This window comes from Centruroides sculpturatus, unplaced genomic scaffold (assembly GCF_000671375.1).
Source record: "Centruroides sculpturatus isolate CEXI.00-Female unplaced genomic scaffold, Cexi_2.0 scaffold357, whole genome shotgun sequence".
Classification (NCBI taxonomy): Eukaryota; Metazoa; Arthropoda; class Arachnida; order Scorpiones; family Buthidae; genus Centruroides; species Centruroides sculpturatus.
The window spans coordinates 416,783-443,347 of record NW_019384703.1 but is presented as its reverse complement, the minus strand read 5'-3'; the positions used below and the strand labels follow the sequence as shown (position 1 = coordinate 443,347).

General features: G+C 31.2%; 1 protein-coding gene across 1 annotated transcript in view; it reads left to right on the top strand.

Annotated features, from left to right (window-relative positions):
• The first annotated feature begins 449 nt into the window (after nt 1-449).
• Nucleotides 450-26,565, top strand: part of LOC111627615 (serine/threonine-protein kinase tricorner-like) — a 91,677-nt gene continuing 65,561 nt past the window's right edge. The window contains exons 1-2 of the mRNA XM_023371203.1: nt 450-570; nt 5,046-5,191. Coding sequence (XP_023226971.1) covers nt 559-570; nt 5,046-5,191 — 158 coding nt within the window. The 5' untranslated portion in view covers nt 450-558. The remainder of the gene's footprint in view (nt 571-5,045; nt 5,192-26,565) is intronic.

The following is a 26,565-nucleotide window of genomic DNA, read 5'->3' as shown; positions in this document are numbered from 1 at the left end:
AAATTCGAAAATTACTACCGTTCTCGACGGTTCTGTAAAATTCATTCGCCTCAAAGTAAATTTATAGAATCGATTTATTATTATACGGACGAGACGGACGTTTCTTTTTCTTTGCCTTATTTGACCCGGTTAGCCTTCCAGTTATAATTCCGAGACAGTAGTTAAATTTGTTTAAGTGTACCGGGAAACACTATCCCTCGCCGCCTCGGCCGATTTATTCTCTGCTTATAAATTTCTTTCGTCCTTCGTCGAGTCTTTATCGAGTAGATCGCGGTTGGGTCTACCGGCTTACTCCGTACGTAATCTAGTAACGGGCGGGAGACGGGTTAAAATTTCGGATTACACACACACACACACACACAAGTGATTGGAAAGCCGGACGCCTCGGTCCATCTACCTTACCCACCGTCCCCTTCGCCTGCGTTAACGTTGCGCCTGCGCCCGACTTTCCGCCGGGCCTGCCTTCTGCGCAGGTGCGATAGAGTGTAGGAAGTAAAGGAACAGCTGACCGACCCCTCTCCCGGCTGGTGTGGTTTGCCCGGTTGCGGCTTCGGAGCCATGAACTTAGCGGTGGGTAAATAAACTAGATTTTTCCCTTTTCGAATTAAAAGAAAAATACGGAAACTCCTTCCGCCGTTTCTGCCCGATTTCCATCCGCCGACGGAAAATTTTTATCCCCGCGAGAAAAGCGAAATAGTTAAAAATGGTGCAGTACCGTTTCGGCGGCCGTGACGTACGTGTCGACGCAGTCTCCGTCCGGTCGGACCGGATATCGACTACGTCTGGTAGCGGCTTAGCGGATCCGGAAATTCCACTTCGTCACGTGACGAGTGGTGGCCCAATTCGAAAACTTCATATTAATTAATTTCTAGTCGTACGCCAGTCTATCCGACGTTTACGTTAATTTTAAAGTAAAGATGAAATATCCGCCCAGTCGTATCGGAGTAACCGTTATTAATTGTAAAGCGAAAACTATTTTAAACGTAACTTTGATTCCGCGAAAGTCGAGGGATAGGCTAAACATTTCGAAAGTTTGAATTAAATTTACAAAATGAGATTTTAATTTTGTAGCATAGTTAACGACCGAAAGGTTGGTATAAAGTTGTTATACTAATCTATAATTAAATGTAGGCAATGCGCTAAAAATAGAATTTTAATGCCGCAAGGGCTAGGTGGAAAAAGCCACCACTTATTAGTTACGACCGGGCCGTAATTAATCCGTGGCGATTTACGTTAATTATGGCGTTAAATTAAAGGGTTTAAGGATAAATTGAAGTGTAACACGACGAGTGGAACGGTAACGAATCTTTCTGCGTAATAGAGATAAGACTGCGAAAGAAATTGCCGGCAGTGGAAATAAATTGGTAAACATTCTATTAATAAACACAAAAGATAACTGCAGTTATTTCGATAAGAAACCGTTTGTTCAAGAAGAGAAAAATGGCAATTGTGTAACTTTACAAAGAAACTCGTTCTTTATTTTTCCAATGGCGTAATTTAGACCACTGTCGAAACGCGGATATAAAACTCGATCTTCCACTGCGAATAGTGTTTTCCCCGGCCTGGTAAGAACTTGGCAAGTGTCGCCATTTTTTTTTTATTTTGCTAATTTCGGTTTTATCATTCGATTTCTTTCGGATTAGGTCCGTCCGAAAGGATCGAAAGGCGCTAATCAAAATAGAAACAATTAATAGGAAGAGAAACCGGGTTTTAACGGCTGTTCTGTACGGCTCGTCAACCGGTTATAAGCTACTGGAATTAGACCATTTCCTCCCCTACTCGGGCACGTTTCGATTTTTAGATTGGCCAAGACAATACGCGACTTGACCGTGCCTTAGTTAATTTAACCCCAGTCTTGCGTCCGGGCTACCGCGCTCCCTTTTATCGGGAAAAAGGTAAATGGTTTTTGTCTTTCGCCGGTTTGCTCGACCGAAAAGGGTTGTCGGTCGAACGTAACTTACCGCTAGGTCATTTCCCGGCCGGTTTACACCTTTCTCCTTTGTTTCTACAATGCGCCTCGGCCGTACGGAAAAATTTGCTTTTCTAAGAAATTTGCAATAAATATCCGAAAGGGTCGGGCCGCATTTAATTTTAATAAAGTTTTGCCCGTCGAATGGAAAATTAAAAAATCAAACTGAAAGTTATTAATGAAACTCCAACGACCGGCAGACGTTACTCATTTTACGGTAGTAAGAAATTTTGCGCCTTTTAATTTGCCCCGTTTCGGTATTCATTTAATCTTTTAAAGTGGACTTGGACTACATGCGGGTTAAGTACGGCCCGAACGTAGTGTATAGCCTATACCGAGAAATGTTAAGTGCATATGTAACGGACGCGTAGTAAGAATAATATCCTTCTGTCGGGAAATTAATAAACTACGTCAGAGTTTAAGGAAATTAAATTAAATAATTCACTGTAAATTACGATAAGGGATAAGGCAAGTGCTACCGTCGTCCGGGTGGTACACTCCGTAACTCGTTCTTTACGGAATTACGGTTCCGCACGCCGGGAAGAACGGACACCGTTACGATTTCAAATTGTTTTTTCCGGCCCGTGAATTTTTATTCCGATCGGCGAAAAAGGAAAAGACATTTTTTCCTTTCCGAAACAGACAATATGTAATATGTAAGGCAGGACTTTTCTTCCACCCGTCTATTTTTATCGGTGGGTTAACCTCGGCCATCTTTTTTTGTTTAGTCGACCCAAGGCCAAAGGCCCCGAATTTACAAGGATTAACGGCCGCGTTAAAGTAACTTTTATTTTACAAAATATTTAGATGGACGAATCGGTGGAAAGCGCGTTTCCGCGTCTTCTTCGCCGCCTTTCTAAACATGTAAAAGCTTTTTAAAATAAAATATCATAACGGAATGCGCTGCCGACTTTTTAAATGCTTCCGAGAAAGCTAAGCAACTTGTTCTTTGATTTTTTATGCACAAATTCCCGGGTTTTGTCGTCGCTCTCAGTGTGGCGTACGAGTCGGTGAGGTTGGAGTAACGGCGTTTTTCGCTATTGTTTACAATTTTTATCGACTTTTCCGATTAGTGTTTCAAAAGTGCAGATAAATACGAGAAGCGTCGTCCTGTTACCCTGGAAACTAAACTGGACATTATAAAACCAAGTGCGTTAGGTGAAAGAAACCGCGTCTGAAACACCGCTCTAAGCAGTAACGAGTTGGTAAATCGAGCGTAACGTGTTGTATTAAGTACACGGAAAGCTCAAACAATAATAACAATACATGGTTACTCTTTATACAAATGTACTTTTTTACTTAGTTTTTACTAGTTTTCAACTTAGGACAAAGTCTCGGGAACGTAACCCGTTCGTAAATAGGAAAGCACCTGTATTAAGTAATTGTCCGATTCCTGTTTCGATTCCGTTCGCTGATAAAAGATTGATCTGTTATCACAATTAAGTAATTAACTTTAAATTTGAAATCAACAAAGGTTTTTCTATACATATTCAATTCATAGAATTCTAAAAACCTGAAGCAGGGCTCTGAAGGAACCTGAAAATTAATAAAAAAAAAAAGACACAGTCTGTCCAAAAATACTTTTTGAAAACCACCATTTATTCTAATCACGTGTTCCAGAATACCTTCGACCACTGGACCTTTCTTTAGAGGCTATTAGGCCATCAGGTTAAAACATTCCTTAAAAAACACACTAAAGATTTAACTACGTTTAACAGCACACTCAACAAGTGGATATAAAGGTTTGAAATTCCCTAACTGGACAAGATGAAAACTCAAGTCATTTGTAAGATCTGCCAGTTCCAATTTTTTACTTTATTGCTTTAATTGGATATTTTTTGTGTGTTTTTTAAAGGAATGTTTTAACTTGACGGCCTAGTAGCCTCTAAAGAAAGGTCCGGTCATTGAAGGAATTCTGGAACACATGATTAGAATAAATGGTGGTTTTCAAAACATATTTTTGGACAGACTGTGTCTTTTTTGATTAACTTAAGTTATCATCAGACCTACAAACCTGAAAATGTTTGTTAATTATTTAAATCTGACACTGGGCCCTAGTGAGGTTTCGAGAGGTGTGATATTTTTGTAATTAATTATTAACATGCATCATCAATAAATATTTCTGTATTTTTTAACTTTTCTGATAATTTAGTTGGATATGGTATTTTCACCTGGTGTTGATTTTTAAAATTAATTTTTTAAAAATAACTTTTATTTTCACTGGCTATTGTAAATTTTAAAAGTGTTTATTAATCGGTCTTTAAACAAGAGTGTCAATAATGCAGATACAGTTTATAACATTGCCATTAATACTGTAGAAAGATCATCATTTTTACTTCAGATTGGAATAGACTGTGAGACAATTCTCTAATTTTGAATCTATAGAAATTTTGAGATTTCAACAGAAACATGAACTAATAAGCTCAAGTTAATCAAATTAAGTTACATCTGGACAGATTATCATTTTGTTCAGTCTTTTATGAACCTTGCTATTGCATTTTAAATATTTGTATGGTAATTAATATGGATAAATATAATGCAAGCATTTTCAGATTTTTTATAATTATGAAGATGTGTTTATTTTGGGTATTATTTGATAACAGTTATTGCAAGTAAAAAATGAAATTGAATTTTGATGTTTTCAGGAGTTTTCTGAGAGCATCTGTCTTCAATTTTCATTATGTTTTGTAAAAATTTTTCATTTTCAGTTATTGATACATGTATGAAACATATTTTATCAATGACTTAATCAACAAATTTTTTATTAAGAAGTCATATTTTTGAACTATTTTTGAACTTGTTTATTTAATATGAATATAAATTAAAAATATATTTTTTTATGTTTATGTACAGTAATATTGTTCGATCTGTTTGATTTCAGGCAATTATTATAAACAATAAATTCTTACTGGAACTAAAATAAAATATATAAAAATAATATAAATAGCACCTTTTTATTATTATGTTATCTTTTATGAAGTTGCATAAATTTTTAAAAATTAATAGTTCAAATATTTAAAAACTTCACATTAGTAACTATAATGTTTATAATCATAATCTGTTTACTTTATTATAGAAGAGTAGTCCACGGAGGATGGCTACCACAGATGGGGGGCAGATACGCTTCAGTGGTCATACCTTAGATAAAGCGACTAAGGCAAAAGTGCATTTAGAAAATTATTATTCAAATCTTATTGCACAGCATATGGAAAGGAAAAATAGGTTTGTAGTATTAATTTTTATAACATATTTCAATACTTATATTTTAACTTATGTATCTCTTATGACATCACTAATATAATGTTAAATTACATATATAAGATAAATGTGTAAAAAGTTAAACTTTAGAATACAGTAATTTTCTACTTATATATGTGCACACAATACATTTGTGTACAGTAAAACTTCTCCAAATGAGACACCTGTGGTGCAAGCAAAATGTGTCCCAGTTATTGTGGTGTCCCCACTTAGAGGATCAGATCACATATTTAATAAGTGCAATTATATATTGCTTCAGAAAAAAAATCATTGATTAAAATGGAGGTATTCTAACACTACAGCAGAATTTTTTTACATTATATTTTATTGCACATCATGGAAAAAGTCAGTGATTAGGGATTGCTTCAGACCTTTTACTGTACAGTACATTCAGTTATAATTTTTTCAACACATGATTTCATGTAGAACACCTCCACCATTTGAGCATATTCATGTGCAAATGCACTGTTCTAAATCCATTTAGAATCTACTGTTTTAAATGAATGATGTAGTGCAGTGCATCTTGATGGCTTGGTGGTGCCAATTGAATTTCTTTTCACATTTCATCTTCATCATCATCATCATCCTTTGATGAATCTTCAACATCAATGTTGACATTTGGATTGTTTCTTTAAGATGGTTTCATGATCTTCACTCCTGTTGTTATGAATTTCTAGTATATCATCAAATGATGATAGTGCTGTAGGATCTGTGACTACTGTTGATGCCAAAACATTTGGCAAAGCTTTCACTTCCTGAATTTTTTGTTTCAGTGGACTTGTTTCTTGTTTTTGTTCTCCTTCTATTTCTTGGTCAAATGTGGGTCTGAATTTTGCATACACAAAACATTTATTAATTGTCTTAGTAGGAACAGCTTGCCACGCAGTATGTATCCAGCATATTGCATCAAGGACAGTTGTGACTTTCACAGATTCAACAGTCATCTTGCACTGCTTTCGCTGTAGTAACCAGCTTCTGAGTCAACTGTTTCCTGTATTGTAATTTGATCATTTGAATAAAACCCTTATCTAATGGCTACACATCACTTGTTAAATTAGGTGGTAAGAATCAGAGACAGACATGTGACAACTTCATGTCGACATGGCTAGTGGCATTATCAATAAACATCATCATCATCTGATTAGCTTGTTTCATGTTGTGATTAAGTTCTTGGATCCACTCAGTAAACAGTGGCATTGCCATCCATGCTCTCTAGATAACGAACTAACTGGATAAATATACTATGAATAAAACACACCTTTGATAATCCAGCTAATAAAAATTAATAAAGTAAAAACGTTTTCGATCGTTTCTTAACGATCTTCTTCAGTTACCATAACATAGAATAAAATCGAACACAGAAAAGAAGAATATAAATATGAAATTAAAATATAAATAACGGAAAAGTAGCTGCGGTGATAAATAAAATAATATTTAAATATCAATTATTAGTGCTATACAGCAAAGCTTTCCACAGTCCTGGAATTACATTAATGTCCTTGAAATTAATTGCCTGCTCCTTCAACACAGGCTTGTAGATATACTAGGTTTCTGCATATTTTATTTGTTGTTTTTTCTGCTCTCTTTGTGTTATTTTAGCATTGTTCCATAGAACAAAAACTGATTGGAGTCACCCAATACATACAGTGCTAATGCTGTGCTATAGTTGGATTTAGGGCTGTGGAGTCAGAAGTCGTGGAGTTTTGGTATTTTAGTCAGAGTCGTCAAAAAATCTGCTGACTCAGACTCCTTTTTACTTCCCAACTTCTTATGTATATAAAATGGAAAAGTATTGGAATTGTGTCAAATTTGACCCTCCAGGTTTTTTTTTTTTGCAAATCTACATGTTTGGAGACCTCTTGAACCCCTCAAAAAGTCAATAAAAATTCAGGGAAAAAATTTGCATGCGTGTATGTGTTGGCATCTAATTTGTTTAACTTCTTTATTTTCTGTTCTGAGATATTGTTTAATATTTCAGAACAGAAAATAAAGAACTTAAGTTTAAGAAATGAAATGTGGCACTGTGGCTTGTGTATAAAAGGGCATTAAATTTAAATTTTGGTTCTTAATTAAAGGTCGACAGGGTGAAGACATAAAAGTGGTCATGTGTCATATCTCTTAATGAATATTTTACTCGTTATTAGTGTTCAAAATTTAAAAAAAAAAAATTTGTCTCTACCCTTAAAGTAAACTTTTTGTCATTTTATAATAGTACAGTAAAGCCCGTTAAGATGTTCTCGCCTAAAATATTAGAATGTATATGGGGACACGATTTAGTTCAACCACTTTGACGCTTAATAATTAACTCCTGTGTTAAACCATCTGATTCCGATTTCAACTACTCTGACCCCAGAAATTATTAGGCTTCAAACAGAGTGAACAAAATAATACCCCCCCACAGTCTAACATCCACACATATAGAAAAAAACCTTGAATCTTTTGCATATCTAGAAATTTCAAGGTGTCCCGAGTCCAAAAATGTAAAAATTTGGAAAGGGTCATTTTTTGACTGAGCGCTACACTTTCCCTCTGTTATATATAACAGAGGGAAAAGTAAAAGTTATCTAATACATATCTATATATTACTTAGAGGAGTCTTTTAGCTCTGGAATAAAAGCTTTCTATGTATCTTTATTAGAACTTTATTTATTGAATCTTTTATTCTGATGTCACGTGATGACATCAGAATTTCCAGGTCTCTTTCGGTAACATGTCCACCCCTGGTCGGAGTTGGAGTCGGTAGATTTTTATGCGACTCCACAGCCCTGGTTGGATTTATTGAAGTCATTTTTATGTTCCTTGATTCTCACTGTTAACAATCTCCTTGTAGCCCCTATATAATCTTCTAGCAGACCCTGCCATGCGTTGTTGTGGCTCAAAATGTATCTATTATAAATGTATAACACTTCCCCGTGGGGGAAATGTTTTGAAAAATCCCTTCTTAGTGTATGTACATTCTCTTGATGTACCCTATTAAAACGCAATCAAAAATGCAAAAAACTGCATCTAAAATAGTGTAAATAGAAGCAGAGTTCTTCACGGTAACCCTTAATCCTGTCCATCTCCCCCCAGTGGGGGGAATTTCGACATGTATATTATATAAAAATACGTCCATATTCGAATGCAATGTTTTGTCAAAATTTCAAAGGAATTGGTAGGAACAAACAAACATTATTTTTTTATTTATATAGATAGATAGAAGATGATCTCCGTTAGTTCATCCTCACAGAAAAGCAAACTTGGGTCGTCGTTCTTGCGGAGTTAGTGCCATCTGTTGGACATAAAAGCCTTAATCCTAGATGATATCTTTTAATTTATATGAATTTTGAACGGAATAATATACAGCCTATGTCCACCCTGAAGTTCCATTCTAAATATTGGTGAAAGAATTTTTGAAATTGGATGAGTAGTTTTGGAGATTACCTCCTACATTCAAACTTACAAACTTTACCTCTTTATAATATTAATATAGATATAACATAATTTCATTTGTTAATTGTCTACTCGGACATTGCTGATTAGTGGGACGTTACACTGGTGTCTAAAAATTTGGCACAATAATGACAGTTAGTTCAGAGAAAACAAAAATTTTAATTAAAATTCACCTGTAGTATTATTTTTTCTGTACACCTACACATATACATGTTTCGGGCTAACATGCCCCTCATCAGCAGTATTACTACAAACCACTGAAAATAACTAAATAAACAAATAAGATATTATGTAGAATAAATACCCGACATTAAAATCATTTTTTTAAAAGACTTACAGTAAGAATGTATCCTAATATTTTGTACAAGTGGATTATATTTCCAAAATTAACAATTTTTTAAATTCATTTTTCTGTATAAAGTAAAAGTACAATAAATTAATTAATTTTTAAGAAAGATTACAATATCAACCAATAAATTTTAACTTACATTATAATTCCATTTGCCATTAACTTACAACATCAATGTTAATGTGAGTTTAACAATCATTTATACCATTTGCTGTTTGTAAATGTCATCAAGTATAGTGGTGGATTATTCTCCCTAAATTATTATTTATTCTGTTTCTTTCTTTTTTTATGTTTATATGTTCATATAATTGCCTTTTGTAATTATTAGACTCTTTCTTTTTAATTTTTATAGTATTTATATCAATCTGGCATCCTTGATTATAACAATGTTTTGCAATAGCAGAATTTGCATAATTTCCTTTGATTGCTTGTATGTTTTCTTTTATTCTAATGCCCAATTTCCTTTTTTGTTTCATCAATATAAGTTTTTGCTGGATCACAATCATAATTAAATGAATAAACTATTTCTTTTTCTTCTATTAAATTAATTTTTTTTATCAGACCTATGATATAAATAACGTTTAAATAAATTAGTTTTTTTTGGTATTAGATTAACTTTCCCTTTTAATATATTTTTAACTCTCAAAAATTTTTGGTACATATGTTAAATTTACACATTTTTTATCTTTATCAAAATTTTTAGTTTTATTGCTATTACAATTAATCCAGTTTACCATTTTTCTAAAATTTTTTGGTATAACCATTAAGTAAAAACATTTTTATTACTTGCTCTATTTCTATATCCTGATTTTTGTAATTTACTTGTTCTATTTTTAATTTTATCTGATTCTAAATTCTTTATTTAATTCTAATTTTAATTCTATTAAATAAACAAATAGATATATATTATGTAGAATAAATACTCGACATTAAAATCATTTTTTAAAAGGCCTTTTAATATAGTAGTATAATCTAAAAAAATGTATATACATTTTAAAGATATTAAATTTCATAGCGTGTGGAATGTTAGATTTATAATTAAGTACCCTTGGTATTTGCATAGGTTTTATAAATTTTTGGTATTCTAAATTATTATCAGTTCTATTGATGGTTATATCTAAATAATTTATACTATTATTTAGATTATTATACTACTATATTAAAAGGTCTTTTAAAAAATTATTTTAATGTCGGATATTTATTCTACATAATATATATTTATTTGTTTACTTAATTATTTTTAGTGGTTTGTAGTAATACTGCTGATGAGGGGCATGTTAGCCTGAAACACGTATATGTGTAGGTGTACAGAAAAAATTACTACTACAGGTGAATTTTAATAAAAATTTTTGTTTTCTCTGAACTAACTGTCATTATTGTGCCAAATTTTTAGACACCAGTATAATGTCCTACTAATAAGCAATGTTTGAGTAGACAATTAACAAATAAAATTAGAAATAAGGACAGTAAGGCATTTTTAATTAAAAATGTTACCAGAATTCATTAAGCCAAACTGTAAATTACCTCCACAACCCTCAAGAAATAACTGCATCTCCAATAACTGTTGCTTTTTATACTTTTTGAAGTGAACAATAAAAAGTGGTACTGTAATAAATGTTCCATTTTGAGTAGAATTGATTTTCTTCTTTTAGTACAAAGATAGGTTTGACTTTCAATTGTAGAGCAATTCAAACATCTGGTCTTAGCAAACATTCTACTGTACTCAAAAAATCAGAGTTAAAGTTTAAGGATGTTCACTCTCTTTAAATGGATGCTATCTCATGCAAACATGTGTTAGTTTGCATATTGGAGAGTGCATACAGTGATTAACAGGTTTGACTACTTTGCATCAAATTTGACTCTTTTTTACTCTTTTGGCACAAAAAAAAAAAGGAGTTGGCACCATGGCTACTTTTTGTTTATCTGCATACCACCATTAACAACTAGTACATCATACTCTGCACAATAGTGTCAAGATTGGTCAGGACATTGCTTTATGAAAGTGATGATTCTGTAAATGAAAGCTAGATTGACAGTGATGTTCAGTCTTTTAAGCCTTCTTTCAAGGATGCAATGGACATAGTAGACACCATATGATGCTATCTGCATTGTGAAAGTGACATGAATGAATAACTAGAGATGACATTTGCAATTGAAAAAAAAAAATAATAATTTCTTATGTTGACACTGCTTTGTTCTTTATAACAAAAACTTAATTGATCCACAAACTATACTTGACTGCAGTCAATATTGAAAATAATATATGCTTTGAAATTGAAACAGAGAATAACAACAATCTAAATATTTTAGACATCACAGTACAAAGATTTAGTAATTCTATCACTTTCATAAAGTACATTAAATTCGGCGACTTCAGAAAGGTAATTAATTTTTACTCCATTGCTTCTACATACATAAAAAAGAATATTTTCAATATGTATTTAAACAAAATTAAAACTCATACTAGTAATATAATAGACTAAAACAATGAAATAGATCATATATTTTGTATTTTTCAATTAAACAAAACCTTGTATCAAACTAGGGTTAGGGAACAATTCTCTAACAGAATTTTTCCCTAACACTAGCAGAACAAATTGTTCAGCCAATTATCGATTGGACAATCTCAATACTAAACAAATCATACAACAAATACAAGTAATTTATGAATTCCTAGATTACATCTTGGTCATTTTTGAAAACATAAAAAAAGTATTGACACCAAACAATATTGTTCTAGCTCTCACAATGAATAATAATAATAATAATAATAATTTTTTAATAAATAAAGAAACAGTTAATAAAAAATTGATATATTATTAACTAATAATTTGATTTATATCTTTGCTTGTATTTATCATCCATAACATTATTATGTAGGAGAGACAGGAAGATGATTGAAAACTAGAATAAGAGAGCATATATATGCAGTAAAGTATAATTACTGTAACTCATCAGTTTCCACACGTTGCAATCATGCTGGTTGCAAGATCTCACTAGACAGCATCAAAATTCTCAAAAAAAGAAAAAAATATAAAAATCAACGAAAATAATAGAATGAATTTAAACACTGACATTGTTGTCAGTGAGATCTGGCAAACATTACAGTACTTTAAAATTAAGAAGAGTTCATTTTAAGATGTCCTACCTCCCTAGGATTGCCAGATATCAATGTTGAAGAAAAGAGTAAACATTGTTTTGTTGTAAGCGACAATGTAATTACAGGGAAAGTAACATTTAACAATTAATAAATGTTTTAAAGTATTCTTTATTTAAAACGGTAAGAATATTGAATTTGCAAATACACATTTCAAGTACTTTTTATTGGATTTAATTTTCTTTAATTAGTAAATCAGGTTTAGATATCAAATAACTATAGAACTCTATGCATGAATATTGCTGAAAGTTGTATTGGGTGGTCAGAATGACTTTCGCAGATTAAACACACAAATTATTCTTGATCTTTGTCCATTGACATTGTATTAAAGAAAAATTTTTTCAACATTCCCATTATGTGAAAGTATTACAAAAAAGAATTGTACAATTTTTGTTCTGAAAACATTTTAATATTTCTATAAAAATTGTTTGACTCACATTAACCAAATAACCAGAGTGCATATGATTAACATTTGCAAACGTTTTCATAGCCCTTCTGGGCTCTTCCTCAGACTTCTTTTTTATTCAAAACAAGCTGGCAGTTAACATTTGAATATAAATCTAATGGTAATCGATTTATGATACCATACGCACATGCACACTCCTTAAGATGTTTAAATAATATTGAACAATATGATGAGTTTGAATGCACATGTGTTTCACTTTAAATATGATTGCAAATTAAATATTATTGTCTAGTACAACATGCCACGCCATCAAAAGGCACATCCCCTTATAAAATTAATGCAGGTGGTTCTGCAACCAGCCTTAAAAATTTCTATTGCTTCCAACCATTTGAGGTGTTCTGAGTGCATGATGATAAGGATAATATGAACTCTGATGAAGTCCTCCGTAATATCCAGGTCCATCACATAAGTGGAGAGGGCAGTTTTAGCCCTGTTATGTTGTATGTTGGATTTATGCTCTTGTATCTTGACCCCCATTGAATGTTTAGTGGAGCCAACATACACCATTTCCCTATCCCATCTGTTGTCTCTGATAGGGACGCTATTTGTGCTCTCAGGGACTTTTAGTTTACAAGAGTGGATGATAGAGCAATGCTCCAACACATACTCGAATTGGCCCACTTGGTGTGTTATAGTTCTGTATTTCAATTTAATGGGATTGTATAAACACAGAGTAGAGGTGTTCCCATATAAATTGCACTCAATGTCCACAAGTTTCCAGAACATGTTTTTGAATTCTGTTACACGAGGGCATATGTCTTGGCAGCCATTAGATACTACTAGTTCTTAGTGTAGGTGTGCAAGTTTTAGGTTTTCATTGGCAAAATGCCTTATAAAAGCAGTTCAGATAAATATCGTGCAACAGTTGGCTGTCATAATAGCCAGAGAGTTCTTTATAATTGGTGTAAAACTGTGTGCAATGCACATGAAAACCTGATGCATTGAGATTGTCCATGTATTCAACCATTCCAGTTACATTTATTTTCATGTGATGAAAATTTAAGAAGAAAATGGTAACCAGCTGTTCACATACAGCCAGCTAAATAAATAACTTTGCTATCATTAGACACACAAGTCCGTACAAAATGATTACTTGCAGATAGGGTTTGTGATGGCTCAAAGAACACAAGTGTTTTGTGACAATTTATTAATTAAAATTTCATCTACTTTTATAATTATTTTTCAAGTGGGTAGTGTCAAGACTTTTATAATTAAGCATTTCTTCGTATTCATAGGCTATACTTTTAATAAGGTATTCAAATATAGCTGGATATTTCAAAGGTGGCCATTCTCTTGTTTCATTATTCCATGATTTTATAGTGCTAATTGGGGAAAACAATTGTCCATCTGAAAATAAATTAGAAAATACAAGTTTGTAGAACAAAGTATGCATTAGACTTAATTCTGTGATATTTGTGAATATCATTACTATATGAATTAAATGGTAATATAAATTTTTGATTTTTTTTTTGATAGATAATAACAGTGGAATATTAGTAAAATTATAGAAATCAATTTTGCCAATTATTTTTTACAGAGAAAAAATTTAAAAAATAGGATTTAAGTTGTCTTAATTTTACTTTAAATTTTTATCAGTTTCAAGATATTTTCTCATCATGCATGTTGCATGCTTTTTTTTCATGTTAGAAAAATTTAAACTTGTGTACAAATGATTGAAAATAGTCTCTTTATAATTTAAAATATAAAACTTGTATCAATAACAAAGTGGTCATTATGAACAAATTTCTATTAGTAATTTGAAAATCAATTATATTATCAATTCTACAGTTCTGCAGTTCTGTTGTTCTTGCAGTATTTTAATTAATTAATTAATGGAAGTGCAACAGTGGCTCTACAGTACAGAAAAATACATGAACCTTCTCTGGAAACTTGTGGATAGAGAGGCAATCATAATACTTTCACACCTAATGCTTGCTGAGAAATTGCATATTTAACTAATACAAAAATTTAATACACTGTTCTCTGCAGGGATGAGAATATTGTAATCTATCTTACAAACAAGACTGCCAGAAATTTTGCAGCATCTTAAAAACAATAAAGAAGGAAAAATTATACATACTGATTATCCTAGATATTGAACAAATTCAAATTCATGACTGATATAAAATAGTTTTACATTTACTTTTAAAATGACTAAAACTTTCATACATTAAATGTTTTACTGGTTTCATATTCTCTGTGATGCAATGAACAATTGATCTGTGTTATATTGTCAGGCAATGTTGGGGAGTGAATATACTTGAAGAACTATGAATGGAGTGATTGGGTACTTTTAAATAAAAAACTCGTGTGGATGTATTAAACTATTAAAATATTTATAAAAACAGGAACATGATCAAAATATTTTGTGTGTTCTTTGAGGTCAGGTAAGCTGATGCTCACAAGTGCAATGGTAGGACTTTGAGTAAGTGGTATGTTACACAATCTATTTAGTATTAAATACATGGATTAAATAGGGAGACAGTAATAGATTAAAAATTAGCAAAAAAAAAAAAAATTGAGTGCAATAAGGATTTGTGAGATATATTATTTTTACAAAATCTACAAAGAATTCCACAAAGGATTGCAAGAGATTTTATCACTATTAGTATGACTTTTAAAATTCAGTTTATTATTGTAAATTATTTCAAGGTCATTGAAAGAGCTGACATATTGTAAAATTGATATGTTAAGTAGAATGGAGGAAGAAGGGGTCACACAGCAAGGAATGACCCCTGTATAATGATGTTTTTTGAATGTTTATTGTAAGACTGACTGATAAATTTAATAAAGAATTTAGTGATGGATTACTTTAAGTCCAGTTGCAGAGTGTGAGGATTGTGATTTAATAATTTTATGTCATCTGCACAAGTCACAACTTTAGAATTTTTATTATCAAAGAAACAAATTTAAAAAATACATAAAAAATGCAAAATATACAAATAAATAGTGGGACAGAAGAATTTACATGAAGCTTTCTTCCTGTGAATTATTCTGTCCACTGTTTATTCATATCAGGAAAGATACCTAGCTTGAATTTAGTTGCTAGTTGGTTGATTGAACTGTCACTTCTTGTGCAAGAATCAAAATGCACAAGTAGGAGGAAGAACAGGAATGTACCAGAATATGTTAAGGAGAGGCATCAAAGCAGTCAGGTGATTTTCCAAATCAGAGAGTTGTCATTGAGTGAAGCCCATTTCTGCAGTGGTCAGTCCTGGGAGTGAATGCAAGATGTCTGTCAGTTGTTAGCTAAGACTATTATCAAGTTGTAACTATACATCAGATACAAAAGGGTATTGAATATGTCATTGTGTTTAAGAAGATCCTTGCATTCAGAGGGCAGCAGTCACCATTTTTTTCAACAGTAAAGCTTTAGTTTCCACCATTCTTTTTCAAATATAGTACACTGATAGAGGATGGTAGCATTAATTATATCTCAAGAGAGGACAAAGATTATTAGTTTTGTTGGCAAATCTGTCTAGGTAGCATCCAAATTTACTGTGGTCAGTAAGAAATTGCGTGAGATAATGGTTTGGTGTGTATATTTGTAAGTGAGCATTTCCTTGATTTTAGGTATGAATCAACAGGTGACAGATTGTATGTGTCCCAACTCTATGGAAATTGTAAGAAGATAGTTCTTCACTCTTCTAAGAGCAAAGGAGCATTGGCACAAGGTATGCATACAATTAAGTTTTCTTTTAAGGTGTTGCCAGTTTGGTTTAATACCAAAATATGTATCACTAAATTACAAATTGCTCCAAAAATGTATTAGTGTTTTGGTTCCAAAGGTTGAGCACAAGTTCTTTGCAAAGTTTATTAAAGAAAAAAGAAAGAGATTGGCATTATTAGAACATTCTGTTTATCTTAAACATATGAATTTTGTGAAATGGTGTAACTCTCTATTATTATATGAATAATTAGCTAAGAGCAACGTCATCACCTATCACAGAATAAAGTTTATAAAAGCCAGAGTAAACAAAAAGTACAATGGCTTTCTCACTCCACCTACCACAAGAAAAGAGAGATCAAACAGATTATTAAATACCACAGCTAATCTAACATGATAATTCCAAACAAATTCATCAAATCCTGCAATGCAATCTCAAGCATATTCCTTCTCCATAAAAAGGATTTAAAGGAATTAATTCCACTAGTTATGGTGGCAATAAGAAATTGTTCTGAAGAAAAATCATTGTTTGACTTTGGAAGTTGTTACTATTTTGGATATATACTCAACCTGCCAATACCTTGCATCTCAACCAATCAACAAGGACAAGGATATAGTAAAATGGTTTCTAAAAAAAGAGGACCTGAGATTACTCATTTCAGATAAAGTAATGCACTTTGTTTTGTGAAAAAATAATGTAACTTAAATTAAAAAACCTTTGTACACAAATACTGAAATGCATATAAATTAACACTCAAAAAGCAGACAATCATTATTTTTTCTTAACACTATAATGATTGTCTGCTTAGAGAAAAACCTATTCCTTTTGCAATCTGGGTGCTTATCTGGGTACCTTCAGATCCAACATCCACCTGTCTTGAAAAAAAACAAGGAAAATTGTTATGTTACTCAGCTTAGCCTCTATTCTGTCTGGTTCTTTAGATTCCCCTCTTATGTAGCATGTCCAAGGTTGTTCTATTAGCAAAAACTCACAAACCAGGGTGGTCTTTGTGCCCCAAATAAAGAAAACATACACATCCCACATACTCCTTAGAATGAGAATTGGCAAAATTTACATAAAATCCACATGATTATAGCGAGGTTGTGGCCGAAGTTTTCGACGTGAAAACATGAATGTCGGACGTTCAGTGCCGCCTTCCTGTAAGCCTAGAAGTTTGATAATCATTGAGCATGATTCCACTGATGTTCCAAATGCCATTGTCAAACTTCTAGGCTTACAGGAATGCAAAAAACGTGAAGTTTTCACATTGAAAACTTCAGCCATAACCTCGCTTATATTTTTATGTACTGTATGTGCTAATTTTGTCTTGTGTTTAATTTTAGACTCTAAATTTCATACTTTAGTAAAAATATGAAATTTATGTAAATTTATAACAAATTATGATTACAATTATTAACATTCTAGAAATATCAAATTCCAAATACATGTAAGCTAAAATTTTATTATATGGCATAAAAATTATTTGAAGATATAGAGCAAGAATGATTACCATTTTATCATAATAAGTAATTGCTCATACAGGAGCAGCATAAAGTAATACAGATAAAATCATAGACTGAAATAATTTTATGTAAATATTAACAGAATTAATTTTAAATTTTGAAAGAATTGGCCACATATTAATAGAACCCTGTGCCATTTTAGCCTTACTTATAATATAATATTTTGCATGTAAAAATTGTCCAGAAGATGGAGAATAAAACTCCTAGATATATGTAATTTGAAACAACTTGTAAAGATTGATTATGAAAAAATCATTTCTGTCTGGGTTATAGTCTGCTGCCCCCTTCTTGAATACCATTACCTTACTTTTAAAGCATTTATAGTTAATCCATAGTTACAATGACCAAAACTTATTGTGACATCATCACAATGCCAGGTTACATTTTTAATCATAGTTTTAATTTATTTTAATTTAAAACATATGCTCTCCAACTCAAATTACTAAAGTCTTGCCTCTGTAGATCATTCTTTCCCTACTAGCAACAGAGTCATGCTGGTCATATATCTAACACTATCAGGGGAAAATTTTTCAATTGAAATCATGTGTCTTCTGATATAGACTGAAAGTTTATACATAGTTAATCTGGGTCTTCTACTCCTAAGCTTTCCATATATGGTCTTGACTTTCATCTATCTAACACATTCTCAAGATTATGGAAGAATAGACAGAAAACTGAAAATTTATTGGTCTACAATTTTTCAAATTGCAGCCCAACAGAAAAGTCTTCTAAAATTGCAATTTTCTTTTGAAACATTAGTGGAGCATCAGCAAGAATTACAGTATTATCAGCATACAGTAATGCATGTATCTCAACTTGACTAGAAAGAGAAATTCCAGGTAGGTCAGATTTAGCAAGTTGTACTATCAAACCATTAATGTATAAATTAAAAAGCAGTGGGCTCAGAATCTCACCCTGCAAAATGTTAATGTCAAATGAATCAGTTGTTTCAGCTAGAATCTTTACTCTTGCAATAGCTTTGGAATATATATCAATGATAAGGCCAAGAACTGTTTATATATACCCGTTCTTTCTAATAGAGATTATGAAACTTTGTGATTAACAGTATCAAAAGCAGAACTAAAGTGCACAAAAACAGCATAAAGTTTCCTCTCTTTTTCTGCAATTTTAATTGAACAAATGCATTTAATACAAATATTTGATCTTGACATGATCGGCCATGTCAAAAACTTACTTGCTCCTGACACAAAATATCATACTCAAGAATTCATTCTTCTAGTCTTTTATTTAATAAAGACATGAACAATTTTCCAATTACAGGAACTAAAGATATAGGATGATAATTTTTGGGATCAAAATTTGCTTTATTTATATATTGGAATAATCAAAGACTCGCTCCATGTTTCCAGAAAACTAGAATTACTTTTAACAGAGTAAAAACTTATTATTGTAAAAAGGAACTTTTCTGAAAAATGCTTTTAATAAAAACTATTCCAAATGAGGTACCTGATTTAAAGTGGTTAATTGCTCCTCTTATCTTTTCCAATGTAAAATCTGTAAAACATTCTGTCCCTACGGAAACACTTTATACACATCGGTGAACAACTGTTCATCACTAATAAATAATGACCTTTAGAAAATTTATCAGTTTAAAAATTGAACCATGTTTCCAAGAGAATTCTTGAACTATAACATGATGCACTTTTATATTTAAAGCTATTAACTGTTTGCCAAAATATTTTAGAATTATTGCATGTCATCAATTATCTATTTAAGTTCCAAAAATGAGACTGCTTTTTTTTTGACATAATAGTTATACTCTTTTAAATAATTCTTATACAAAACAAATTCATCTATATTTAACCTTTTTTATCTTCCCAAAGGTTTTTTTTATTTTTCAAACTATAATACCATATATTTCTTTATATGGCTTTTATGAGGAACAGATTTAACATAAATTAACTCCAGTGTATTGCTGCTTTAACTATACATTACATTAGATTATTTGATATGAGGTTTCCTCCATATTCATCCAATAAAACATTATCTAATGCAACAGAAATGAAAATTTAAATTCATTCCTACCTATTTCACCTTTACCAAAAAATTGTCTGTTAAAAACTCTAGATGATACCAAAGGGATCATTGATAGTAAAACAGGTGAGTGATGAGACTATATTTCTTGTGACAACTATCATAAAATCAATTACACTGCCTCCCTTAGTTGCATTGGTAGGTAAAATTACCTTCTTCATCTTCTGGCAATAATCCAGCCTAAGCAAAAATTTTTCACAACACAATACTACCATCAGTATATGATCAAAATTATGGGGAAGGGTAGACACTAAAACGAGAGAGGTTCCTCAAAGACGCATTTCATGTAATCACTGTCTTATTCCTCGCCATCTTCTTGATTGAAATTCAGTCCATTGACTGTAACATTTCCTTTGCACAGTCCTGTTGTCACTGGTCACCTTTATCTGCTTCCTGCAATAGCACCGAAAATGAAAGAGAGCTCTTCTCTCAACTCTTAGTCCTTACATACTCCTTCTGCTCCCCCACTTGGTTTATTGCCTCTCCAGGCCTAATGGGCAATGGAACATTCTGGAAACTTACAAAGGCTTTGTAACCAATAATTTAATATTATACATCTGGAAATGACAAGTGATTGTCACAGTGTCATTTTTGTATCTTATGTTATTGATTATCTGTTTACTTTTATGCCAATTGTTTTATTTTCTATGGCCTTTTTTATTATTTTTTCAGAGTAGACATTGAAAAGTATGGGTGATAAAATACAACCATTTTACTCCCCTTTTAATATTAGCACTTCCCTTGTTTCCATACCTTTTCTGAAACCCAGCACTGTATCACTAAATTCATTTCTAGTCTTCAATAAATTCTATTATTTATGATTTTTAAGAAAATTTTTAATGTATGGGACACTAAACTAATAGTTCAATGATTGTTGCATTCTTTAGTATTTCTTTTTTTTTTTAGATTTGCATGTAAAAGTTGATGTCAACCATTTACTTGGTAATATTTGAGATCTGTATATGGTATTGAATAAGTTCACCAACACTTTTATTTTGTCTTCATCAATAAGTTTCAGAATTTCACTGGTAACTCATCTGGCCCCAGAGCTTTTCTATTCTTCGTTGTTTTTATTGCATATATCACCTCCTAATAGTTGTGTCATATCCTGATTTTTGTTGAGACACATTTATAATTTATATGTTCAGAGCCTTGCCTTTGATTATCAAAATATCTTTTTCTGAAGTATCCCTTCAACCTCTATAATTATGTTACCGTGTTTGTCCAGTATGGCTTTAGTATGTTTCTTGTTGTTAGTCCTGCTAGTTCTTTGATCTTTTTGTGAACATAAAATGTGTCATATTTCTTTAGAATATTTTTGATTTCTGTACATTGTTTTTCAAAATATTGTTCCTTTGTTTCTTGAGTTTTTCTCCTGATTTCTATTTGTAGTTTTTTGTAATGTTTTGATTTCTATTTTTTTTTACATTCTTCTTTGATTCATTAGGTCCAGAATTTTCTCTGTCACCCAGGTCTTGTGTGTCTTAAAAGATTAATAATGTTTTGTATACTGGCACAATGAAGTGACTTTTCTTCAACACTAGGCAAGTTTCAATCTTTATTCAGTTAGAACNCTTAACGATCTTCTTCAGTTACCATAACATAGAATAAAATCGAACACAGAAAAGAAGAATATAAATATGAAATTAAAATATAAATAACGGAAAAGTAGCTGCGGTGATAAATAAAATAATATTTAAATATCAATTATTAGTGCTATACAGCAAAGCTTTCCACAGTCCTGGAATTACATTAATGTCCTTGAAATTAATTGCCTGCTCCTTCAACACAGGCTTGTAGATATACTAGGTTTCTGCATATTTTATTTGTTGTTTTTTCTGCTCTCTTTGTGTTATTTTAGCATTGTTCCATAGAACAAAAACTGATTGGAGTCACCCAATACATACAGTGCTAATGCTGTGCTATAGTTGGATTTAGGGCTGTGGAGTCAGAAGTCGTGGAGTTTTGGTATTTTAGTCAGAGTCGTCAAAAAATCTGCTGACTCAGACTCCTTTTTACTTCCCAACTTCTTATGTATATAAAATGGAAAAGTATTGGAATTGTGTCAAATTTGACCCTCCAGGTTTTTTTTTTTTGCAAATCTACATGTTTGGAGACCTCTTGAACCCCTCAAAAAGTCAATAAAAATTCAGGGAAAAAATTTGCATGCGTGTATGTGTTGGCATCTAATTTGTTTAACTTCTTTATTTTCTGTTCTGAGATATTGTTTAATATTTCAGAACAGAAAATAAAGAACTTAAGTTTAAGAAATGAAATGTGGCACTGTGGCTTGTGTATAAAAGGGCATTAAATTTAAATTTTGGTTCTTAATTAAAGGTCGACAGGGTGAAGACATAAAAGTGGTCATGTGTCATATCTCTTAATGAATATTTTACTCGTTATTAGTGTTCAAAATTTAAAAAAAAAAAATTTGTCTCTACCCTTAAAGTAAACTTTTTGTCATTTTATAATAGTACAGTAAAGCCCGTTAAGATGTTCTCGCCTAAAATATTAGAATGTATATGGGGACACGATTTAGTTCAACCACTTTGACGCTTAATAATTAACTCCTGTGTTAAACCATCTGATTCCGATTTCAACTACTCTGACCCCAGAAATTATTAGGCTTCAAACAGAGTGAACAAAATAATACCCCCCCACAGTCTAACATCCACACATATAGAAAAAAACCTTGAATCTTTTGCATATCTAGAAATTTCAAGGTGTCCCGAGTCCAAAAATGTAAAAATTTGGAAAGGGTCATTTTTTGACTGAGCGCTACACTTTCCCTCTGTTATATATAACAGAGGGAAAAGTAAAAGTTATCGAATACATATCTATATATTACTTAGAGGAGTCTTTTAGCTCTGGAATAAAAGCTTTCTATGTATCTTTATTAGAACTTTATTTATTGAATCTTTTATTCTGATGTCACGTGATGACATCAGAATTTCCAGGTCTCTTTCGGTAACATGTCCACCCCTGGTCGGAGTTGGAGTCGGTAGATTTTTATGCGACTCCACAGCCCTGGTTGGATTTATTGAAGTCATTTTTATGTTCCTTGATTCTCACTGTTAACAATCTCCTTGTAGCCCCTATATAATCTTCTAGCAGACCCTGCCATGCGTTGTTGTGGCTCAAAATGTATCTATTATAAATGTATAACACTTCCCCGTGGGGGAAATGTTTTGAAAAATCCCTTCTTAGTGTATGTACATTCTCTTGATGTACCCTATTAAAACGCAATCAAAAATGCAAAAAACTGCATCTAAAATAGTGTAAATAGAAGCAGAGTTCTTCACGGTAACCCTTAATCCTGTCCATCTCCCCCCAGTGGGGGGAATTTCGACATGTATATTATATAAAAATACGTCCATATTCGAATGCAATGTTTTGTCAAAATTTCAAAGGAATTGGTAGGAACAAACAAACATTATTTTTTTATTTATATAGATAGATAGAAGATGATCTCCGTTAGTTCATCCTCACAGAAAAGCAAACTTGGGTCGTCGTACTTGCGGAGTTAGTGCCATCTGTTGGACATAAAAGCCTTAATCCTAGATGATATCTTTTAATTTATATGAATTTTGAACGGAATAATATACAGCCTATGTCCACCCTGAAGTTCCATTCTAAATATTGGTGAAAGAATTTTTGAAATTGGATGAGTAGTTTTGGAGATTACCTCCTACATTCAAACTTACAAACTTTACCTCTTTATAATATTAGTATAGATATAACATAATTTCATTTGTTAATTGTCTACTCGGACATTGCTGATTAGTGGGACGTTACACTGGTGTCTAAAAATTTGGCACAATAATGACAGTTAGTTCAGAGAAAACAAAAATTTTAATTAAAATTCACCTGTAGTATTATTTTTTCTGTACACCTACACATATACATGTTTCGGGCTAACATGCCCCTCATCAGCAGTATTACTACAAACCACTAAAAATAACTAAATAAACAAATAAGATATTATGTAGAATAAATACCCGACATTAAAATCATTTTTTTAAAAGACTTACAGTAAGAATGTATCCTAATATTTTGTACAAGTGGATTATATTTCCAAAATTAACAATTTTTTAAATTCATTTTTCTGTATAAAGTAAAAGTACAATAAATTAATTAATTTTTAAGAAAGATTACAATATCAACCAATAAATTTTAACTTACATTATAATTCCATTTGCCATTAACTTACAACATCAATGTTAATGTGAGTTTAACAATCATTTATACCATTTGCTGTTTGTAAATGTCATCAAGTATAGTGGTGGATTATTCTCCCTAAATTATTATTTATTCTGTTTCTTTCTTTTTTTATGTTTATATGTTCATATAATTGCCTTTTGTAATTATTAGACTCTTTCTTTTTAATTTTTATAGTATTTATATCAATCTGGCATCCTTGATTATAACAATGTTTTGCAATAGCAGAATTTGCATAATTTCCTTTGATTGCTTGTATGTTTTCTTTTATTCTAATGCCCAATTTCCTTTTTTGTTTCATCAATATAAGTTTTTGCTGGATCACAATCATAATTAAATGAATAAACTATTTCTTTTTCTTCTATTAAATTAATTTTTTTTATCAGACCTATGATATAAATAACGTTTAAATAAATTAGTTTTTTTTGGTATTAGATTAACTTTCCCTTTTAATATATTTTTAACTCTCAAAAATTTTTGGTACATATGTTAAATTTACACATTTTTTATCTTTATCAAAATTTTTAGTTTTATTGCTATTACAATTAATCCAGTTTACCATTTTTCTAAAATTTTTTGGTATAACCATTAAGTAAAAACATTTTTATTACTTGCTCTATTTCTATATCCTGATTTTTGTAATTTACTTGTTCTATTTTTAATTTTATCTGATTCTAAATTCTTTATTTAATTCTAATTTTAATTCTATTAAATAAACAAATAGATATATATTATGTAGAATAAATACTCGACATTAAAATCATTTTTTAAAAGGCCTTTTAATATAGTAGTATAATCTAAAAAAATGTATATACATTTTAAAGATATTAAATTTCATAGCGTGTGGAATGTTAGATTTATAATTAAGTACCCTTGGTATTTGCATAGGTTTTATAAATTTTTGGTATTCTAAATTATTATCAGTTCTATTGATGGTTATATCTAAATAATTTATACTATTATTTAGATTATTATACTACTATATTAAAAGGTCTTTTAAAAAATTATTTTAATGTCGGATATTTATTCTACATAATATATATTTATTTGTTTACTTAATTATTTTTAGTGGTTTGTAGTAATACTGCTGATGAGGGGCATGTTAGCCTGAAACACGTATATGTGTAGGTGTACAGAAAAAATTACTACTACAGGTGAATTTTAATAAAAATTTTTGTTTTCTCTGAACTAACTGTCATTATTGTGCCAAATTTTTAGACACCAGTATAATGTCCTACTAATAAGCAATGTTTGAGTAGACAATTAACAAATAAAATTAGAAATAAGGACAGTAAGGCATTTTTAATTAAAAATGTTACCAGAATTCATTAAGCCAAACTGTAAATTACCTCCACAACCCTCAAGAAATAACTGCATCTCCAATAACTGTTGCTTTTTATACTTTTTGAAGTGAACAATAAAAAGTGGTACTGTAATAAATGTTCCATTTTGAGTAGAATTGATTTTCTTCTTTTAGTACAAAGATAGGTTTGACTTTCAATTGTAGAGCAATTCAAACATCTGGTCTTAGCAAACATTCTACTGTACTCAAAAAATCAGAGTTAAAGTTTAAGGATGTTCACTCTCTTTAAATGGATGCTATCTCATGCAAACATGTGTTAGTTTGCATATTGGAGAGTGCATACAGTGATTAACAGGTTTGACTACTTTGCATCAAATTTGACTCTTTTTTACTCTTTTGGCACAAAAAAAAAGGAGTTGGCACCATGGCTACTTTTTGTTTATCTGCATACCACCATTAACAACTAGTACATCATACTCTGCACAATAGTGTCAAGATTGGTCAGGACATTGCTTTATGAAAGTGATGATTCTGTAAATGAAAGCTAGATTGACAGTGATGTTCAGTCTTTTAAGCCTTCTTTCAAGGATGCAATGGACATAGTAGACACCATATGATGCTATCTGCATTGTGAAAGTGACATGAATGAATAACTAGAGATGACATTTGCAATTGAAAAAAAAAAATAATAATTTCTTATGTTGACACTGCTTTGTTCTTTATAACAAAAACTTAATTGATCCACAAACTATACTTGACTGCAGTCAATATTGAAAATAATATATGCTTTGAAATTGAAACAGAGAATAACAACAATCTAAATATTTTAGACATCACAGTACAAAGATTTAGTAATTCTATCACTTTCATAAAGTACATTAAATTCGGCGACTTCAGAAAGGTAATTCATTTTTACTCCATTGCTTCTACATACATAAAAAAGAATATTTTCAATATGTATTTAAACAAAATTAAAACTCATACTAGTAATATAATAGACTAAAACAATGAAATAGATCATATATTTTGTATTTTTCAATTAAACAAAACCTTGTATCAAACTAGGGTTAGGGAACAATTCTCTAACAGAATTTTTCCCTAACACTAGCAGAACAAATTGTTCAGCCAATTATCGATTGGACAATCTCAATACTAAACAAATATTTT